The sequence below is a fragment of the Macrotis lagotis genome, chromosome X (assembly GCF_037893015.1).
Source record: "Macrotis lagotis isolate mMagLag1 chromosome X, bilby.v1.9.chrom.fasta, whole genome shotgun sequence".
NCBI lineage: Eukaryota > Metazoa > Chordata > Mammalia > Peramelemorphia > Peramelidae > Macrotis > Macrotis lagotis.
The window spans coordinates 697,479,939-697,498,390 of NC_133666.1; the positions used below are offsets into that span (position 1 = coordinate 697,479,939).

At 46.3% G+C, this 18,452-nt stretch overlaps 1 protein-coding gene and 1 pseudogene across 2 annotated transcripts in view; one reads left to right on the plus strand and one right to left on the minus strand.

Annotated features, from left to right (window-relative positions):
- UBE2L3 (ubiquitin conjugating enzyme E2 L3) overlaps nt 1-14,000 on the plus strand; it is a 53,565-nt gene extending 39,565 nt beyond the window's left edge. For both annotated transcript variants that reach the window (XM_074206591.1, XM_074206590.1), the window contains exons 3-4: nt 3,282-3,468; nt 13,176-14,000. In XM_074206591.1, coding sequence (XP_074062692.1) covers nt 3,282-3,468; nt 13,176-13,330 — 342 coding nt within the window. In that variant the 3' untranslated portion in view covers nt 13,331-14,000. The remainder of the gene's footprint in view (nt 1-3,281; nt 3,469-13,175) is intronic.
- Nucleotides 7,258-10,790, minus strand: LOC141496999 (eukaryotic initiation factor 4A-II pseudogene; annotated as a pseudogene).
- Nucleotides 14,001-18,452: the final 4,452 nt, after the last annotated feature.

Genomic DNA, 18,452 nt, shown 5'->3' on the forward strand with positions numbered 1-18,452 from the left:
GATTGATGTGATGGCACCATGCCCATTATAGTAGTCCCACTTCCATTATAGTAGTCCCACTTCCATCGATGGATGCCTCTTTAAAGTCTGGTTTTGTTTTGTTTTTTTCCCCTCTAAATCCATCCTTTAGGTCAGGAAGCATATTTGCTAGTGGTGGTTTCCTGGAATTATCCTTTGTAATGCCTTCCCTCTCTTGCTCACTATTTCCCTGGTGAAATGGATATATTTTCTGCACCAAATGGGAGAGTGTGTGTGTCTGTGTGCCTCTTGTGTGTCTGTGTGTCTGTCTGGCCCTGGTTCTGTGTCTCTCTCCAACCTGCCTTTGTCTGTCTCAGATAAAAGTAAGGTTTGTAAGATGCAGGAACTGTTGCTCACATTTTGCCTACTTTTCATTCCTAGCCTGGCTCAGGTCCTTGCTGTCAAGACCATTGATCCCCACAGCTATTTCTTATTCAACTCTCAGCCCCCTGCTATTCTCAGCAAACATAAGTACAAGTAGTAATGGTAGGGGTGAGGGGCTGGACCTTTATGATAAAAAGTTCTGTGCAAAGTCTGAGAGGGTGAAGGGTCATGACTAGCTTTGGAGGCAGGGAGAAATGGTAAGGAAAATAATAAAGCCATAAGGCTGGGGGAGTAGGATTGCATCAGATTGTGAAGTGCCTTAATGGCCTCGGAGAGGAATTGGTATTTCATTTATGGGAAACTTAAGGACCTATTGAAAGATCATGAGTTGGGGCGGCTAGGTGGCGTAGTGGATAAGGCACCGGCCTTGGAGTCAGGAGTACCTGGGTTCAAATCCGGTCTCAGACACTTAATAATGACCTAGCTGTGTGGCCTTGGGCAAGCCACTTAACCCCATTTGCCTTGCAAAAAACCTAAAAAAAAAAAAAGAAAGAAAGATCATGAGTAGAGGAATGACAGAGCCAGCACGTGCTCATCAGTTCATTTACCTCTTTTTGTGTAGACTGAGATTCCAAGGTTATGGGACATCTCTTGGACCCCACAAGCCATTACTCTGCTTCTGGCTCCTCAGAGGTGCTAGGCTAGCCGGTCAGCCCTGGGGTGTGGATGGGGGCAGAGTTGCCAGGCTTGGTGACTGGCAGGCTGCAGGCAAGCAGAGAGAACCACCAGGTTGTCAGTAGGTAACCAAAACTGCCTGCTGGCTCACACCCAAGTGCCAAAATGTAAGTGAAAGTGAGATTTGGCTGGCCGGAGTTGTAATTGGATTTGGGAAAGAGATCCACACTCCAGATAAAGATGGAGGGGCACATCTTGGGTTTTCTGTCTCCTACTCCTCCCCCCAACACACATTTCCATCTCAAGCCCAGTTCTTTACCCTTTCATGATTTATTAATGAATTCTTGAAGAACTATCAGACCTTTTAACAATTCTTATAACTTGTTTTTCTCTTGCTATTTTTAACAATGTTTCTCTGTCACTGTTAGTTTATAAAAGCCTTGAGCAAAGCACCTGTGGGAAGCAAAGGAACCTAGGGTTTAGGACTGGATGAAAACTGAGGAAAGCATTTTACAAATGGCAGGTCAAACATCCCCAGAAGCCAAGGGATTGGCCCACATTATTCACTCAGGGGAAGAGGCTGGAGTTAGAGGATCTCTGATTTCAAAGGGCCTTCTTCTCCAGAGGCAACTCTGGTTGATGGCTCGATCCTCAGATCCCTGATAGTTAGGTGACCCTGGTGAGACACTTCCCTAACTTCTGTCCCTCAGTTTCTTCATCTGTCAGACCTACAGTGATCACCTAGAATCTTTTGGTAAACGACTCTGTAAAACTTCAAGCACAAAATCGGTGCTTTCTCTCATTTTGGTGATCATCATGGTTATGATTAATGTGAAGAGGGGCGGCTAGGTGGCGCAGTGGATAGAGCACCGGCCCTGGAGTCAGGAGGACCAAATCTGCCCTCAGACACTTAATAATGACCTAGCTGTGTGGCCTTGGGCAAGCCACTTAACCCCATTGCCTTGCAAAAAAACCTAAAAAAATAGTTTAAAAAAATGATTAATGTGAAGAGGAGAGCTTGAACACTAGCACCCCCTGGGGACAGCCCATTTCATTTTGGGATGGTGTGACTCCTGATTTCAAGCCTCCATTGGCCTCTTAGCACCTCCTCCCCCATTGGTTATTCCTAGTTCTTCCCTAGGGCCAAGTAGAACAACAGACCCCCAGGAAGCCCAGAGAGCTTTGAAGATAAACTCTTGACTTGGAGTTGGCAATTCTACATATATTCTATAGATAATATATTCTCTCTCTCTCTCTCTCTCTCTCTCTCTCTCTCTCTCTATCTATCTATATATATATATATATATATATTTTTTTTTTTTTTTTTCCTCTTGTGCTGTGCTACCTAAGAGAGTAAGGTTGCCATGGTGGATGTCTTCAAGGAAGGAGTTGGCATCCAACCCATGGTTCTAAAGGAGAAAAAAATGGAGCCCATGTACATGTGGGGCCAAAAAGTTTGTTAGAAGGGAAGGTTAACAACATCAGCCCAGCGGGATCCTTGGCATCCTGACCTTGTTCTGTCTGAAGTTTCTGCCCAGGTGCTATTAGAGCCCATCCTGAATCATGCTTCGTGTTGGGCTTCAGGTGCTGCTTCTGCCATTCATTAGCTATGGAAGGGGCAGAGGGCATTCCTGAAGATCACATTGATTTTCATTCATGAAGCAGAATTCAGTTGGAGCTGCCTAATCCTGGAAAATAGGGAGCCAGCAACCAAAGTGATGGACGTGACACTGGAAAGGCCGTTCTTCCCCTACACCCTTGAAGCAACCCAAAGGTCTCAGCAAAGCCCAGGGGACTGTAGACATGACAGCTGCTGGGACCTGGGTTAGTGCTGCCAAGAAGTTGGTTTGCAAATTTTTAGCCACATTTGAAGGGCCTGTTCAGACACTTGCCAACAGTGAGCTTCCTGGCTAGTGGGGGCCTCACATCTTCTGAAGAGAACTTGCATGCCTCAAATACCTTGTCTCTTGGTTTTGGGAAGAATTCGAACTAGAGGCACTGCGTCAATGGCTTAATACACTTCAATCTGAGCTTAGTGATGAGGGTGATTTGGCATTGGGTGTGGGTTTATTTAGTTATCTATTAGTGGTATTGAGTTAACTTACATGAAATAGCCAGATCTTGGCTGTTTGACTTTTAAATTGCATTTAAGTTAAAAGCCTGCTGATAATGTATTTTTCACATGATAAATCTGTTCAGACTTGGCTGATTTTGGCTTTAGTTTTGTGACTCGTCATTCCTTCATTCTCTGTTTCTCTTCACAGGATAACCCTCCATATGACAAGGGAGCCTTCAGAATCGAAATCAACTTCCCAGCAGAGTATCCATTCAAACCGCCTAAGATCACTTTTAAAACAAAGATTTACCACCCTAACATCGATGAAAAAGGGCAGGTTTGTCTGCCTGTAATTAGTGCTGAGAACTGGAAGCCAGCAACCAAAACTGACCAAGGTAAGACCTTCTTTGAATTCATCCCCAGTGTAACCATCCCTAGATTTCAGTGTCCCTTGAAAGTGCTCTCTGTCCCTTGGGGTATGTCCAGAGAAACCTGACCTGTCACCTGTTTATCTGCTCTAGATCAGTGGTTCCAAACTTAAATAGAAAATGGTCTCTGTTGTCACAGAATCTATGTTTATTTTATTAAACATTCCCTAATGACACTTTAATTTGGTTGGGCCACACGAACAGTTTTGCAGCCAACTCATTTGACATGTCTGATCTAGACCAAGGATTATGAATGGGAATGGAGGAGAGAGGCCTAATGTTGGTGAAGCCCCAGGAAGTAATGTGCTGCAGAGTGTGGGTCCAGATGACCCAGGCATTTGTGATGCTTCTTCCTGGTTTTCCCTCTTCCCAGCATGTTGACTCCCACAGTGAAGGCTGGTAAAGCCTGAGCAGCGCAGTGGTCGGGGAATCTTGGGACACAGATTGAGTTAGAATTCCCACCAAGAGCCTTCCCTCTGAGGTTACACACCCCCTACACTCTCTAGCCTTCCCACCCTAGACTGGGAGCTTTGAGGGCAGGGGTGTCCTTTGCCTCTCTTTGTATTCCCAGCTTTTATTTAGCACGGTGTCTTTCACAAAGTAGCTGCTTCCACAGAACCTGTTGTTGATGATGATGATGATGATGATGATGATGATGGCCACTTCCTAGTCTGATGTGTGATCAGTGAAATACTGAGGAGTCAACTCCAAGGCGAACCCCTTTGTCCCTGAACTGGCTCTGGGCCTCAGGGAATAACCCTCCTAGATTAGCAGGTTTCTACAAGGATTCGGACAGAGATGGAGCCAGGAGATCTGACCGGCTGTGCCAGCTCTGCCATGCCAGACTCCACCATGCCCACCACATGGGCAGGAACCTTCCTCTCCTTAGAGCTGTATGATGAGGGAGTTGGATGCATGACCTCTCTGACATCTCCAGGTCCTTCCAGCTCCAGCCCAGCGTGACCTATGAGCTACGTTGCCCAGCAGTTCAAAGTCACTGAGCCTTCTTTTGACTGAAAGGCTTCATGCTCCCCCTAATGTAGTCCGTCTTCAGAATTTGAGCTGGAACATTTGCATAGACTTTGAGTCTCATGTTGTTTGATGAGATGGGGGCTGACAGAAAGCTCCTCTCTCGGGGTGTGAAGCAGCTTGGCTTTGTTGTTCATATATGACCCAAGCTCTCCCCTGCAGCCTGGCTGGCTTACTGCCATGGGCATGTGAAATCAGGGCTCACAGATTATCTGGGCCCACAGTCTGAGCCAAGGCCTGCACATCCTGAAATCCTCCTCCTTCTTTCTTAGAAGCATGACTTATACCCCCTTGTCTGGAGAGAGATCTGAGTAAATGCTGAGAGACTCTGTTCAGAACCAGGCTCTGATGAGCATCCTACAGTGGTCTGAGACTTTGGAAAGGGGGCAGTCCAGCAGTGATTCCCATCTCACAGATGAGGAGGTTGAGCATCAGAGAGAGGAAGGGCCGTGCTCATGCTTCTTATAGCTAAGCCAGCCTGGTCTGTTTCCTCATCTGTAATCCTGCATTTTTGTGTTGGGGGCACTGTGGTGGTGATGGTGGTGTTGAGGAGCCAGTGAGGTCTGCCAAGATCTGGTTTACAGCTCTGATTCTCAGCAGGCCTGCTAGTGTTGCTTGTGATCATCCCAACTTGCCTTGCTCTTCATTCTGGGCCTTACTCTTAGGGACTCCTTGGCACCTTCTTTCCTCCTGCTTCCTCTTGTCAAAGGAAGTGGGAGGACCTGATGAGAAGAGAGGGGTCTCTTCTGGCTCTGGTGAAGTTGGGGGCTCTCTCTGTGGGAACATCAGGCTTCTCAGGTCTCTATCTCTACTTACTGTGGAGCAGAAACTGCAGATCCATAGCTGTAGAGAGGCCCTGGCAGGAGTCAACCACCCCTAAAGGAACTACAATGGGCAGTCTCTTTTGGAATCTTATTCACCTCAGGAGCACAAAGATACTACAACTTGAACCATAGGTCTCACCACGTTAGAAGTTAGGACAGTCCTCTAGAGAAGTAGTGTTTACTACCCTATGGTGGGATGGGAACTTACCATCTCCAAGCCTTTTCCAGGAGGTCTAAGCTGGAAGGAAATCGAATTGCAGTTCTGTGCCAAAGTGGGGCTCTGTGGTCCCGAGCCTAGCCCAGCAGGCAGGGAAGCTTTGCAGGTGGTCTTGGCATCGGGCTTTCTCAGCTGCTCAAGCTGGTAGAGAGAGGGTCACCTCAACTCCCCTGCACAGAGGAAGGTGTTGATGCTAGGGAAATCCCAAGTATGACCTTAGGTACCCGGCAAGGTACCCTTACAGTCTTGGCAGCTTCCCCACTTCCACTTGTGTGTACTTGCTCTAGAGAGTTCCCAGCTCATCCTTGGAGATTGACTACTAACAGCTTTTTTTTTTAAAACGAGGGGCGTCATTACCTTGCATCCATGTTTTGGGTCCTTCCTCTCCTCTGCCTCTCCCATAAGGCCTTGGCTCCTCTGACTATTCCCTCTTAACTCTTTCTGCTATCTTTAAATCATTGACTCCTTGAACTGGAAAAAGTGACTGCAAGAGATCATCTGGTTCAAGGGACAAGGAACCTTTTTTTAAAGTTTCCTTTGTAATTCTTTGAATTGTATTTTATGCTTTCAAAACAGAAGGGGTCTGTAAGCTTCCCCAGATTTCCAGAGAGATCATGATGCCAAAGAGATTAAGAAACCCCAATTAGACCATTGCTCTGCTTCATGGGGAGCTCACTTATCCCTGACAGATGGACCATCCAGCTTTGACTTGAATACTTATTGACAGGGCACTCACTACTTCATAAGACTTCCAGTTCCATCTTTAGACCAATATAATTGTTATCTGAGGTCAGCTGGGTGGCACAGTAAGTAGGGTGCTGGACCTGAAGTCAGAAAAATTCATCTTCCTGAGTTCAGATGTGACCTAGCTGTGTGACCCTGGGCAAGTCACTTCACCGTTTGCCTCATTTTTCTCATTCATAAAGTGAGCTGGCAAACCACTATGCCAAGAAAACCCCAAATGGGATCATGAAAAGTTGGACACAACTGAAAAATCACTGAACATCAACAACAGAATTATAGATTGTATCCTTTGATATAATTATCACTCTGCCAGGCAGACAGAGAAAAATAAAACTAATACTTGGTCCCACCCGTCCCGGCACCAGACAGGATTCAGCTGAGCCAGGGGACTCTTATTGGGATTTGCCTTTCCATAAGTTGTCTCTAGGTCCCCTCGACTTCTCTGAGAAAGTGCTTCTCATCATTTGAAGTAACTGCAGCTTTCCTCCTGACCTGCTCTGGGCTCCTCAGACTCTAAGCTAAATATGCCCATTTACTTCAGTTCATTCTTTTTTCTTTTTTACTCATTTATTGAATAAATATATCAAATAAAATTCATTCAGGTGCTTTCTTTAAAAAGTATTAGTACAGGGCGGCTAGGTGGCGCAGTGGATAAAGCACTGGTCCTGGAGTCAGGAGTACCTGGGTTCAAATCCGGTCTCAGACACTTAATAATTACCTAGCCGTGTGGCCTTAGGCAAGCCACTTAACCCCATTTGCCTTGCAAAAAACTTAAAAAAAAAAGAACTAGTACATTTGAAAAGCCTTTCCTATTTAGTCTTCTGACCAACCCAATAAAGACAAATATATTAGCTTAACATAATTGACTAATTTTATATAACACTTTATATAACAGTTTTAGTCCACAAATTGTTAAATGATAGAGAACATCCAATAGAATCTTTTAAAGATATTCCAGACCCCATATCTTTTATACCTCACCTAACGGTAGCACTTTCCCTACAGGAGCTCACAACTAAAGTCCCTTTGCCATCAAAAACTGTGTTTCTGATGCTTAATGGGCATTGAGACAAGATTCAATATTCCCAAAGAAAGAAGCCCAATGCACGTTGTAAATCACCTATTCATTCAGGACCTCTCGTTCCAGGGATGAAATAAGATCAACCACATTCCATGGCCTCTGCTCCATGATGGTACTGTAGAAAGTCTCCATGTCATGAAGAATCCTCTTGTCTTCTTGAGTACCAAAGTTTATTAGCCACATCTTTCCTCCTAAAATGATCACTTCTAATTCTGTGAATATAGTTTTCATGATTGATAGGTGGATCATATTTTTCAACCAAAAATACTTGCTGCACATCAGTCCCATGAGCCAACAAGTCTGTAGCAATCAGAACCTGGCTTAATTCTGATCTGACTTCTTGCATGATAACATCTTGCTTCTGCTGGTCCAGGTCATCAATCAGAGCAGATCCTGTGAGATCTCTGGCATTCATTTTTCCAGTCAAACTACCTTTTGCCTCGTGTTCAGAAAAATACCAGCCTGGGTAATGGAACAGTTACAAAGAGTAGCCACCTTTCATTCCTATCTTTCAACATGAAGGTAGAATTGTTTCATTCCCTCAAGGGAATTCTTCCTTCTTCACCAGAATGCAAACAGGATCTCTCAGGAACTTTTTGGTCACTTCTAACACATCATTTGGCATTGTGGCAGAAAGTAACACAATCTGAATCTTTGTACTCAATTTCTGAAAAATTTCATAGATTTGATTCTTAAATCCACAATTCAAATTTCCTCTTCTTCATCCCAAACAAACATCTTGATACAGTTTGACGAAAAATATATCCTGTTTAGCATACCAGACACTTGCCTGGGAGTTTCAACAACAATGGGTGATGTCTCAGCCTGTGATTTTTGCAAGTTGTTTTGAACATTGGTGCCACCAGAGCAGACATGACATGGTACTCCCCTATGTTCTGGATCTCTTGAGCCAGTACTAGTCTTTGGGTCTCCTTGAGTTAATCTCTAACTGTTGCAGGATGGAAATAGTAAATGTGGCTGTCTTGCCAGTTCCTGACTGACCTTAAGCAATCACAGCATACCCCTTTGATGCAGAGAATGATCGCTCTCTGCTGAATGGCCAAAAGCTTCTCAAACCTGTACACATAGTTCCTCCAGAGCAGAGACTCCTTGAGATTCATATCATCAGAGTTGCCCACGAATTTCGTCCCAGTTGCTCTCAATGACACTGGTGGGGTCCATCCCCTCTGGGCTCTGTTATAATTCAAGATCCCAACCAGTGTTCAGAATCTGATTGAAAAGCCTTCAGTTCATTCCTAAAGAAACATTCATGCTTGATGTTTTTTTGTAAGATACAATGAATGGTGGCCAGGATCCAAATCTAAACAGCTGTGCCATCCCTTTCCTTATGGAGTAGCCAGTATTCTGAGGATAGCTGCACTGTTGCTGAGTGGGCTCTGAGCAAAACCCAGCTTTGGGGCACCAGGCAGGCTAGAGGCCTGAAGGCAGATGCAGACTTTGCAGATGAGTCCTTGGGGTCCCATGATAGTTTCTTCACTACCTAGTCCGCTAGCACTCAACCTTCTCTGCTCCAAGTCTTCTCTAGGACCTCCCTGCCAGATGGGGGAGCACAGCCTGCCATCAGCTTCGTATAGATGGGAGACACGAAGGAGGTTGAGGGGGAAACTAGTGTCCCTGGCTTGTAGGGGCTAAGGGAGGAAACCAGAGAGAGTATTTGGTATTTCATCCCAGAAGCAATAGGGAGCCTCTAGAGTTTCTTGAGTAGGGGGTGACAGATCACTTTGACAGCTAACTTGAGGATGGCCGGAAATGGGGCGAGACATGACATGTCAGAGAGGAGGAAGAGACGGGTATAGGAGATATGAAGGTTGAAGTGACAGGACCAAGAGGCAACAATGGTGAAACAGGTCAGAAGCTACAGAGAAGTCAAGGAGAATGAGGCCTCCAAGAGATCCCTGGAAACAGGATAGAACAGTTGGGGTGGAGTAAAGAGGTCTGATCAAGGCTGAAAGGCAGGTGCCTATTCTACCTAGAATTGGGAAATCTCCCCCATGGGAGAAGCCATGGGGGTATTTGGCCCCACTTGTAGGCAGTAAGAAAGATACAGGAGTCCAGCAGCGAGGAAGGCAGCTGATAAGGGACAGTTTGTGGAGATGGGGTGGCTTGTCAGCCAGGAAGCATTGATGAATGATATCCAGAACCATTCCAGGTTTGTGAAAGGAGAAATGATCTGGACATCAAGTTTATTAGGAAGGTTGTCTCTGGGTGACCAGGATGGGGGTTAGTGATTCGACGAGTCCTAGTGAGAAACCTGGAAACAAGGAGGAGAGAGATTAGAAAGCGTATTAGTTGGAAGGAGAGGGGATCAAGCCACTGGCCCTTGACACATCCAGGAGTACTCTGCTCTTGGCAGCTGCCAGTCCTTCTTCCTCCTCACACTAGGGGACTTCTTGCTTCTTTTCCTCCTCTTCCTTTCCAGCTTCTCCAAGCACCTTTACCATCCTTCCTTCCTTGTTGCTGACCACGATTGGAATTCAGAAAGTCAACTGGACAAGGTCTCCCTAGAGCCGAAGAGTGTAGTGAAGTGCGTGATCAGCCTAAGTCATCTCAGAGCTAAGGCACAAAAGCCTCCCTGTACTCTTTTAGGCTTATGTCAGTTGTGACCCCTCTGGAGAAATGGAGAAAGTACAGAGGATGATGGCCAAGAAAGAGGGGCCTGAAATCTTGCTATTTACCAGGATGTTTCTCTCCCATGGTAAAAACTGGACTTGGGAACCTACTAGAGTCCTGTCCTGACAGGGAACCTGTTTTTATGTGCTTTCCAGTTTACCAGACGTTCTGGGCTAACATTATGACCATTTTATAGAGATGGGCAGAACCAGGAGCAGTGGGGAACAGTTTCTTGAAAGCCTAATGAAAGGGAGAGTCGTGGATGCTCTCTCACTTGGGGTCTTAAGGTAGATGCCAAGGGTATGGGAAGGTGGGGATTCTTGTTCCAGTAGGGCTTGACTTGAATGATCTGCAAGGGGTCTGCAAACTTGGAGATTCTGTGTATGGAATTAGTCCCATTTTGCAGATGAGGAAACTGAGGTCCTGAGAGGTTGAATGGGATAGCTGTGGTTGCACAGCTAACCAGTCAGGGAGGTTTCAGTCCCATGACTCCTGACTCCCAGATTTTTCTGCACTGCTTCTGGGGACCATGTCTTGGGGAGGCACAGTCTTGCTTCTCTGCTAATTCCTCTGCCTTTGCCTCTTGTAGTCCTTCAGCTCTCCAGGGCCATTCCCTTCCTTCTGCCTGAGGACTCACTTGCCTTGTTCCTTGGTTTCCTGCTGCTTCTACCATGCCAGTGTTGGTTCTTGGGGTTTCACCCTCCATGGCCTTCTCTTTGTCCCAGACTTTGCTGTACTCTGTGGTCCCCTGTTCTTCACCCATGGGTGTGCTTTAATATCAGTTGATGGATGCTCCCCTGCTTCCTCTTCCCTTCAATCAGAATAAAGACCAAGGGGTGGCTAGGTGGCATGGTGGATAAAGCACTGGCCCTGGAGTCGGGAGTACTTGGGTTCAAATCCGGTCTCAGATACTTAATAATGACCTAGCTGTGTGGCCTTGGGCAAGCCACTTAACCCCGTTTGCCTTGCAAAAACCTAAGAAAAAAAAATAAAGACTAAGTATCTTTGGTGAACAGTCCTGGCCTCTGGGGGAGTTTCCCCACTATTTTTAAGACATTCTCCCTTTATATAAATTTGCATTATGCAAATTCAACTTTACATAAAAGACTTCCAAAAGAATCTGAGTTATAGAAAAAACCCCATCAATGTTAACTTTACAGTTCTGTGTAAAAAAAATCTCCAAGTGAGAACAAAAGAAGAGAGACCATCCCTGGGTGGGAGGCTTAGCTGGAACTTTCTGGCCCATGAGAGCTCCATCCAACCATGAATCTATCTTCTGTCTGCCCCCAGCCCCCACATTTCATCCTGCCTCTCCTGTCTCAGTTTGTCCCATATGATCCCCGTGTATTCTTCCTCTCCATTCCAGCTTGGCCCCCATGGGTCCTGAATCCATGTGCTTCGTCCATCCATGAGCTGCAGTGCCCCCTTCCTGTTTTCCTCCTTCATATCCTCAGGCAAATTAGTGTCGTAAAAAATCACTTTAGTAGAGGCCTATGGAACAGTGAGCTTACATGAAGTGATAACTGTCTATAGTTAGGAGACCCTTGATCCTCATTCTCTTTATCCTCAGTCTCATCCTGTTGGCAGTGGTAACTTAGGTCTTAACTGAAGGACTTACTGAAAAGCCTTTCCTTGATCCTGCCCTAGCATCCCTTCACTGCCATTCTTCTTAGAAAAAATGATACTGGCTAGAATTTCACAGATGAGGAAACTGAGACTGAGGGAGCTTTTGTATCTTTCAAGGGGTCTTGCACTTAGCATGACAGAGGCTGATTTGAGTTTAGGTCTTTCTAACTCTCTCTGCAAAAATAGTTAAGATTTAGAATTTCTATTTTCTACCATTTCTTCTCTCACTCAGCCTTCTGTAGTCTGGCCTCCTTGGCTCTTCATCCCAAGGTCCATCCAGTGACAGCTTTATCCCAAACCTTGGGGCCTTTTCTTTCTCCTTCCCTTGGCTTCCAAGATAGCACTTCCTTTGACTCCTAAATGCAGATGCCTCTTCCCCTCAGCTTCTCTCTTGAGTTCATGTTTTTCCTCCTCTCACAAAACCTTAATTTGGCAGCTTCTCTGAACACACAGAACTCGTCTTGCTCCCACTCCATTCTCTAGTGGAGATCTCTGCGGGACAGTCTTTCTGATGTCTTAAGTTCAAATGCCTGGCCTCACCTCCTGACTTTCCGTTCTGGGTCTTCCATAATCTGTCTCTGCCCAGCCTATTTCAGCCAGACTCCTACAGGATTAGGGATTTCTTGCAACTCTGTCTCACTCTGTCTTCTTCCTTCAGGGTCCAAGGTAGAGATGCTTTCTGTGATCTCTCAGGCCAGTGAGGACTGTCATTTCCTTTCTTGTTCTCCTCTTCAGAATGGGTGCTTAATGGTTGTTCCGTCTGTTATTCTGCCCTGCTCCATTAACTGATCTCCCAGTACCCCCTTTCCTACTTAAGCTTCCTGTGAAATGGGGGCCCTGCTGGAGCTGGATGTCATCATCCCATCTAAGGAGAGTAAAGTAGATTGTACTTGAAAGTTCCACCAAAGACCCTGTAGTCCACTCAGCAGGCATTGTGAGGGCAGGCAGGCCGGAATCTGTCAAAGGGCAGAAAGGGTGTTGGCCTGGAGCTCAGAAGATGGGCATTCTGGCCCTTCTTGGCCCCTGGTGTGGTAACTTCGTGATCTTTCTTTGTAAAAAATGAGGTTGTTGAACTCTAGAGTGAGTAGTTGAGAAGAACGCTGAACCTAGTCATGGAACCCAAGTTTGAATCCTGACCCTGGCATCCACCACCTGGAGGACTGTGGGCAAGTCTGTCAGTCAGTCTCTCTCGGGCCTCAGTTTCTTCATCTGTAAAATGAGGGGGTTGGTTGGGAATCAGTCACCTGGAAGACACCTTCTAGCTCTAGGCCCCCAATCCTTGGATCTCTGGGCATCCCTTCAGTTCTGAGGTCCCTCCTCATGCTGACGGCCTGTGCTTCTGTTGTCCTTTGAAGAGCTTGGCTGGTCACATCTTACCCGTTCATCTGCTTCCCAATTTCTGACATGGGGGAGGGAGGGTTCCTTTCCCCCTTTTTGAGTCTTTGTAGCGGCCGGGCCGGGTTAGCCGTGATGCGGAGGGGAGTGTTGTAACCACTGACGGCCCTTGTCCTTCTCTTGGCAGTCATCCAGTCCCTCATAGCACTGGTGAACGACCCCCAGCCTGAGCACCCCCTTCGGGCTGACCTAGCTGAAGAGTACTCTAAGGACCGTAAAAAATTCTGTAAGAACGCTGAAGAGTTTACAAAGAAATATGGGGAAAAGCGACCCGTGGACTAAATCTTCCGGGATTGATTCCAAGCAGGGCGAGCGGAGACCCGGAGCAGTGCATTTCCAACACCCCGCAACCAGGACTCTTTGGGAATTGACAGGGGCCACCTCCTGGCGTTAACTTGTGGCAGTTACTAACTTTCTACAGTTTTCTTAATCAAAAGTGGTCTAGGTAAACCTGTAAAGAAAGGATTAAAAATTTAAGATGTTCTAGTTCTGATTTCTTTGTTTTAAAAATCACTGCTTCAATCTACTTTAAAGGATGGTGTGTTCTTTTCTTGCCCAAATCTGTCCCAAATCTTCAGTTTCTCTTCAGGTTTAAAACAGAAAGTTAGTGAGTGGTGCACACTCCTGATCCCTCCCTTCCCCTTTGTAGGTCTTATTTTATTGAGTTCATTTTAATCACACTCCCTCTCCCCAAAACAATGCCTTGGAACCCCCCCCCCCTTACCTTCCCGTCCCACCCCACTCCCTGAACGAAAATGCCCTCAGATCCAGCAGTCCTCCCTCTTGCCTTCCCTCCCTATGGCTCTGTGCTTTGTGAGATATGGGTTGTGAGTTTGTAACATCGAAGAAACCCGAATGAGGCCAAACCCAAGGGGGAAGGAGCCTGGCTGTTGTGTAAATCTGGCTGATGTTATCAAAATGATGTCGATTAAATGGGCAAACCCCGACTGTCTGCTTGTGTGTGTGATTGAATTCCAGCCTGGCTCCAGAGCTGCCCCGTAGCACCATGCTGGCGGCGTGTATTTGTCCTTGGAGTCTCCAGGCTCTTTAGCTCAGAAGACAGATGGGCCTCCTGACGGACAGCAGCCAGGCTGGAAACAGCTTTGGGAGTGGGCTGAGCAGGTCCTCCACTGCCTCTTCTCCTTGTAAAATGCATCCTAATACCACTTGGAGTTGGTTTTTTTGCGGATTGGACATTTTGGGCAAAGTCCCCCCCTTTACCTTTACTGTTGAATTCTTTGATTATCTTAGAGAAAGAAATTTTGAGTTTGGGATTCTGTTCAAGCAGTCAATGACTTGGGTCAGAGTCATCCCCCTCCCTGCTCACCCCCAGTCCCTTTTTCCAAGTCATTTAGACTTGCCTCTCTAAAGGGCGGCTTCTTTTTCCATTGACCGCTCTGACTGAAACAAGGCATTGCCTCCTCCCTCTGGATGAGGCAACTCTCTGCAAAGAAGCCTGCCCTTTAAAGATGGTTGTTTGGATTTGGTTTTGTTTGGTTTTTTTAATAGCGTAAGCATTTTGACTGCTTTTTTTTGGGTAGAAATAAAAAGTGAGTATAGATTTGCAATCATATGGAATTAAAAGAATTAAAAATCTTAAAAATAAATAGATTCTCCCCTCTCCCACTCCCCCACCCCCCAATAAATAAATGAGATCCTAGAAAATACACATTGTTGACACCCAGATATTTGCTGTGGTAATTCTGGTGATGTAAGATTGACTACTTTTTTTTTTTAAATCTTGTCCCAAACGACCTCAAATTTGTAGCCTAATCTAGTTGCTGAGGAGTACTAGACCATGGAGGAAGGGATGATTCTAGAGCTTAACATTTTTTCCCCTGGGACATTGAGACATGTAGGGTACTCTGCTTTTTGTCTGTGCAAAAGTGGGAGGTTTGTGAAATTTTCATTTGTCAGTGACCATGTTGCTGACCTGTAAATATCCCCAGCTTCTTCAGCCCTCTTCAGGAAATGGGGTACACGTCTGCATTTGGGGGATGCCCATGTTTTCAGAGGGCGGAGGAGTGCCCATCCATCTGCAAACCATCAGTGTCTCTTCATTTACTGAAAATTGGTACGGACTTTGTTTCCCTACTTCTTTGGATTTGTAATAAAATGCCAAATTCTGTCAAACTAAAATGTGTTTAACTCCTACATCAGACTCCTACCTAGACCAAGCCACTGTCTGTCTTGTTATTGCCTCTGAACGGGAAATGTTTGCCGTTCTTTGAAACTGTCTGGTCCTTTCCTCTTTCGATAACACTTGCTTCTCTCTCATAGTATTTTAGACTTTTTCTGATTGTCAGCCTCTCAGGTTAATGCCATTGAGAGGGAACCTCCGTGGTGGGGCCCTTGGAAAGTGTGTGGATATGAGCTCACTTGAAGTTGTACTGAGCCACCAGGTGGGCAACAGATGTAGAACAGGGGATTTTGTTGTTTGCCTCCAAAGCTGTGGCTTTTCTGTAAAGAGCTAATGAGGGGGGGGTTGTGAAAGGGGGTGGGGGGTGGAGGGGAGAAGCTTCTACCATAGTGAGAACCAAATCGTTGTGTATGATGGTGGATGAGGAGGTGCTGGCTGTCCTTGGATCACTCAGGACTTCACTCCTGCTCCTTAACTGTTCCCTGACAATGTGCTGAATTCTCAGCATCCCTTCCCTTTCCCAAATGCAGCATTCTACCCTCACCACCACCTCGTTGTGGTATAGACTTTCTAAGGTTCTGCAATTCCATTCTGCTACCCTAAATAAAAATGCTCTCAAAGGTTTTGTGGAATGACTTTTTGTTATCAGATAACCGGCGGGGCCTAGAAAAAGTAAGCTTTGTATCCGTGATTAGACAGCATCATCACCATTTCCACTCATCTCAATGGCTGCTTAAGGACGTGTTACCCTGGGGCCTCTCTTGGTCCAGAGATGCTTGTCCAGGGTGGGCTCCATGGTGTGTCTTCCGTGATGACCCCAGGTAGGATGAGCCCTGTACTGAACCGTCCTTTCTCTCCCCTTTCCTCCTCCAGCTTGGCAAGAAAGACAGCTGAGTTCCCGAGCTGGGTTCCTTGGTGTTCTGTTCTTTACCCTGAGGCAGGAAGGTATCTTAGTTGGAAGGCAGTTCATCTCAAGCAAAGGTTTCAGCAGCATTGAGAAAATCGGCCCTTAAACAGGGGCAGGAGTTGACCCTGGGGTGCTTGGCTTCCCAAAGCTTCAGGCTGCAGTGTCATTGAGAGAATCCTGGCTTAGGAGACAAAACCTGTCTCCCACTTCAAGGGCTGCCATCACCTAGGTCCTAATTCCTCATCCAGAAAATGAAGAAGACAAAATGCTCTGCCAGATCCACTTGGGGACTTGGGGTCCTGACAGGAGCTCCACCTTGGTTCAGGGCCTGGGACACAGAGCTTGGCCATGGAGGAGGTGGAAGGGGACACTCTCTACTTACCTGCGTCTCACCCCCTCCCCCTTTCTCCTTTCTCTGGGTAGCCTCACAGCAGTCGCTGAGGAAAGACACTCAGACCTCTGGGAAGGGTGGCCTTTATGAGAATGAAACCAGCTCAGTTGTCTGATGCTTTTCCTTAGGGACTTTAAGTCCAAGGGCCTAAGTGAAGGGCCGTGACTCCTGCACCATGTCATAGCCATCCCCAGGCTGGGATCCAGCTTCCAGGACTAAGGCGCACTTTGCCTCCAAAACGCTTCCTCTGGTGGCCTCTGCCCTCTGCTAGAATCGGCCCAGTCCATTCAGGTTGTCTGCACTCAGAGCACTGCTGAGTTCTGGGGGAGAGTTGACCAGAACCAGTTGGTGGGAAGACAGAATCTGGCACCGAGCAAGCAGGGAGGGTGATCAAGGAAGCCAATCTTTGGGTCGCATGGATGGAGGGACCAGGTGGTAGGGTCAAGGGCAGCAGAGAGAGAGAGAGAGAGAGAGAGAGAGAGAGAGAGAGATGGGATAATAAGCAGGGGACTGAGGGAAGGTTTCTTGGTGTAGGAAGCCTGAGAACTGATGGTTCTCAAAGGAAAGCATCTATGTTATCAATTGGCATATAAAAAAGGCTCCAAATCACTAATAATCAGACACATAAATTAAAGAACCTTTGAGTTTCCACCAGGCAAAGTGGCAGCATTTCTGAAATGGAGTCCTCTCAAAAGCTAGGTCATGGAGGAGGGAACACACATTTTGCTAGATTTGGTCAACTGGTCGCTTTGCTGTACATAACTACTTTCTTGTAGTTAAAAAAACATGCTCTCTTGGGAGGAGAGCATTCTGGGAAGCAACTGTTAGGATCTTGTTTTTGAAAGCAGGAAGAAAACTGGGGTACAGAACCAGGAATCTGATAGATTCCATTCCCCAACAGCTTCTCTGTTTTGATGTGGCCTAGGGTCTGTGAGGCAGGTTATAGCATGAAGAAAGCTCTTGAGCTGAAAATAACCCCTTTTGCAGCCTCCTGAGAAGGGGAGAGACTTCACTGAGCAGAATTGGGAGTTTCATCCCTCTAGGGAGGGGAACTTTTTCCCTCTCTGGTAGCTTCTTGGTACTTTCTATTATGCTGAATGGCCTCCTCCCCACACCCCCTTCCTTTGGGTCACACTTATCAATCTTTCAAATACTTGTGTTGAAGATCTGTGCCCAAGTATTGCCCTGGATCCATGGTGAAATTCCCTTTATATACAAGCGGTACAAAACTTGATTTTCTCACTGTTGAGAACTTTGCTCTGACATTAATGATTGTCTCCTTAATGAGGTATGAGATTCCATGTTGGAAGGTCTGTGGGAAGAGGGTCACACTAATCTAGTTGGTAACGCTGTGAATCGGTGCACCCATTCATATCCTTTGTTCCAGGAGTCCTACGGGGGTCTGCTCCAAGGAGGCCAAAGACAGAAACAATGTATTCAAGTTATACCAAAATAGCCACAGCAGCATTTTTTTTTTGTGATAGCAAAGAACTAGAAACAGCATGGGGGAAGGGCTGAAACACTGGGGTCAGTGAACGTACTGGAACATTCCCGTACAAAATGAAAAGATGAAGAATGGGAAGAATCCAGAGAAGGGGGAGAAGATCTGTATGAATTGATGTAGAACCAAAAGAATGATGTACTCCGTGATTGTGACAAATGTCAGTGAAAAGAATGTGAGGAGGTTGACCCCCGAGGCCTGACCCTATTGGTGGCACCTCCTAGCACAGGTGGAAAAGATTTGGGTGGCCATCGTGGCCCTTGTCCAATCAATGTGGTTCTTGTTCTTTATTATGTGAGGTTGTTTGGGGTTTGGGGTGAGGGTGGGCAGGAGTTGCAGTGACTCATGTGAAAAAGGTCATCAATAAAACAATTTTTTAAAAAAGAACAAGGTTTGGAATTTCCTTGACCACTGCACTCACCTCATCCTGAGCACCCCTGAGTTAACCCCAGGCTGAGAGTTCAT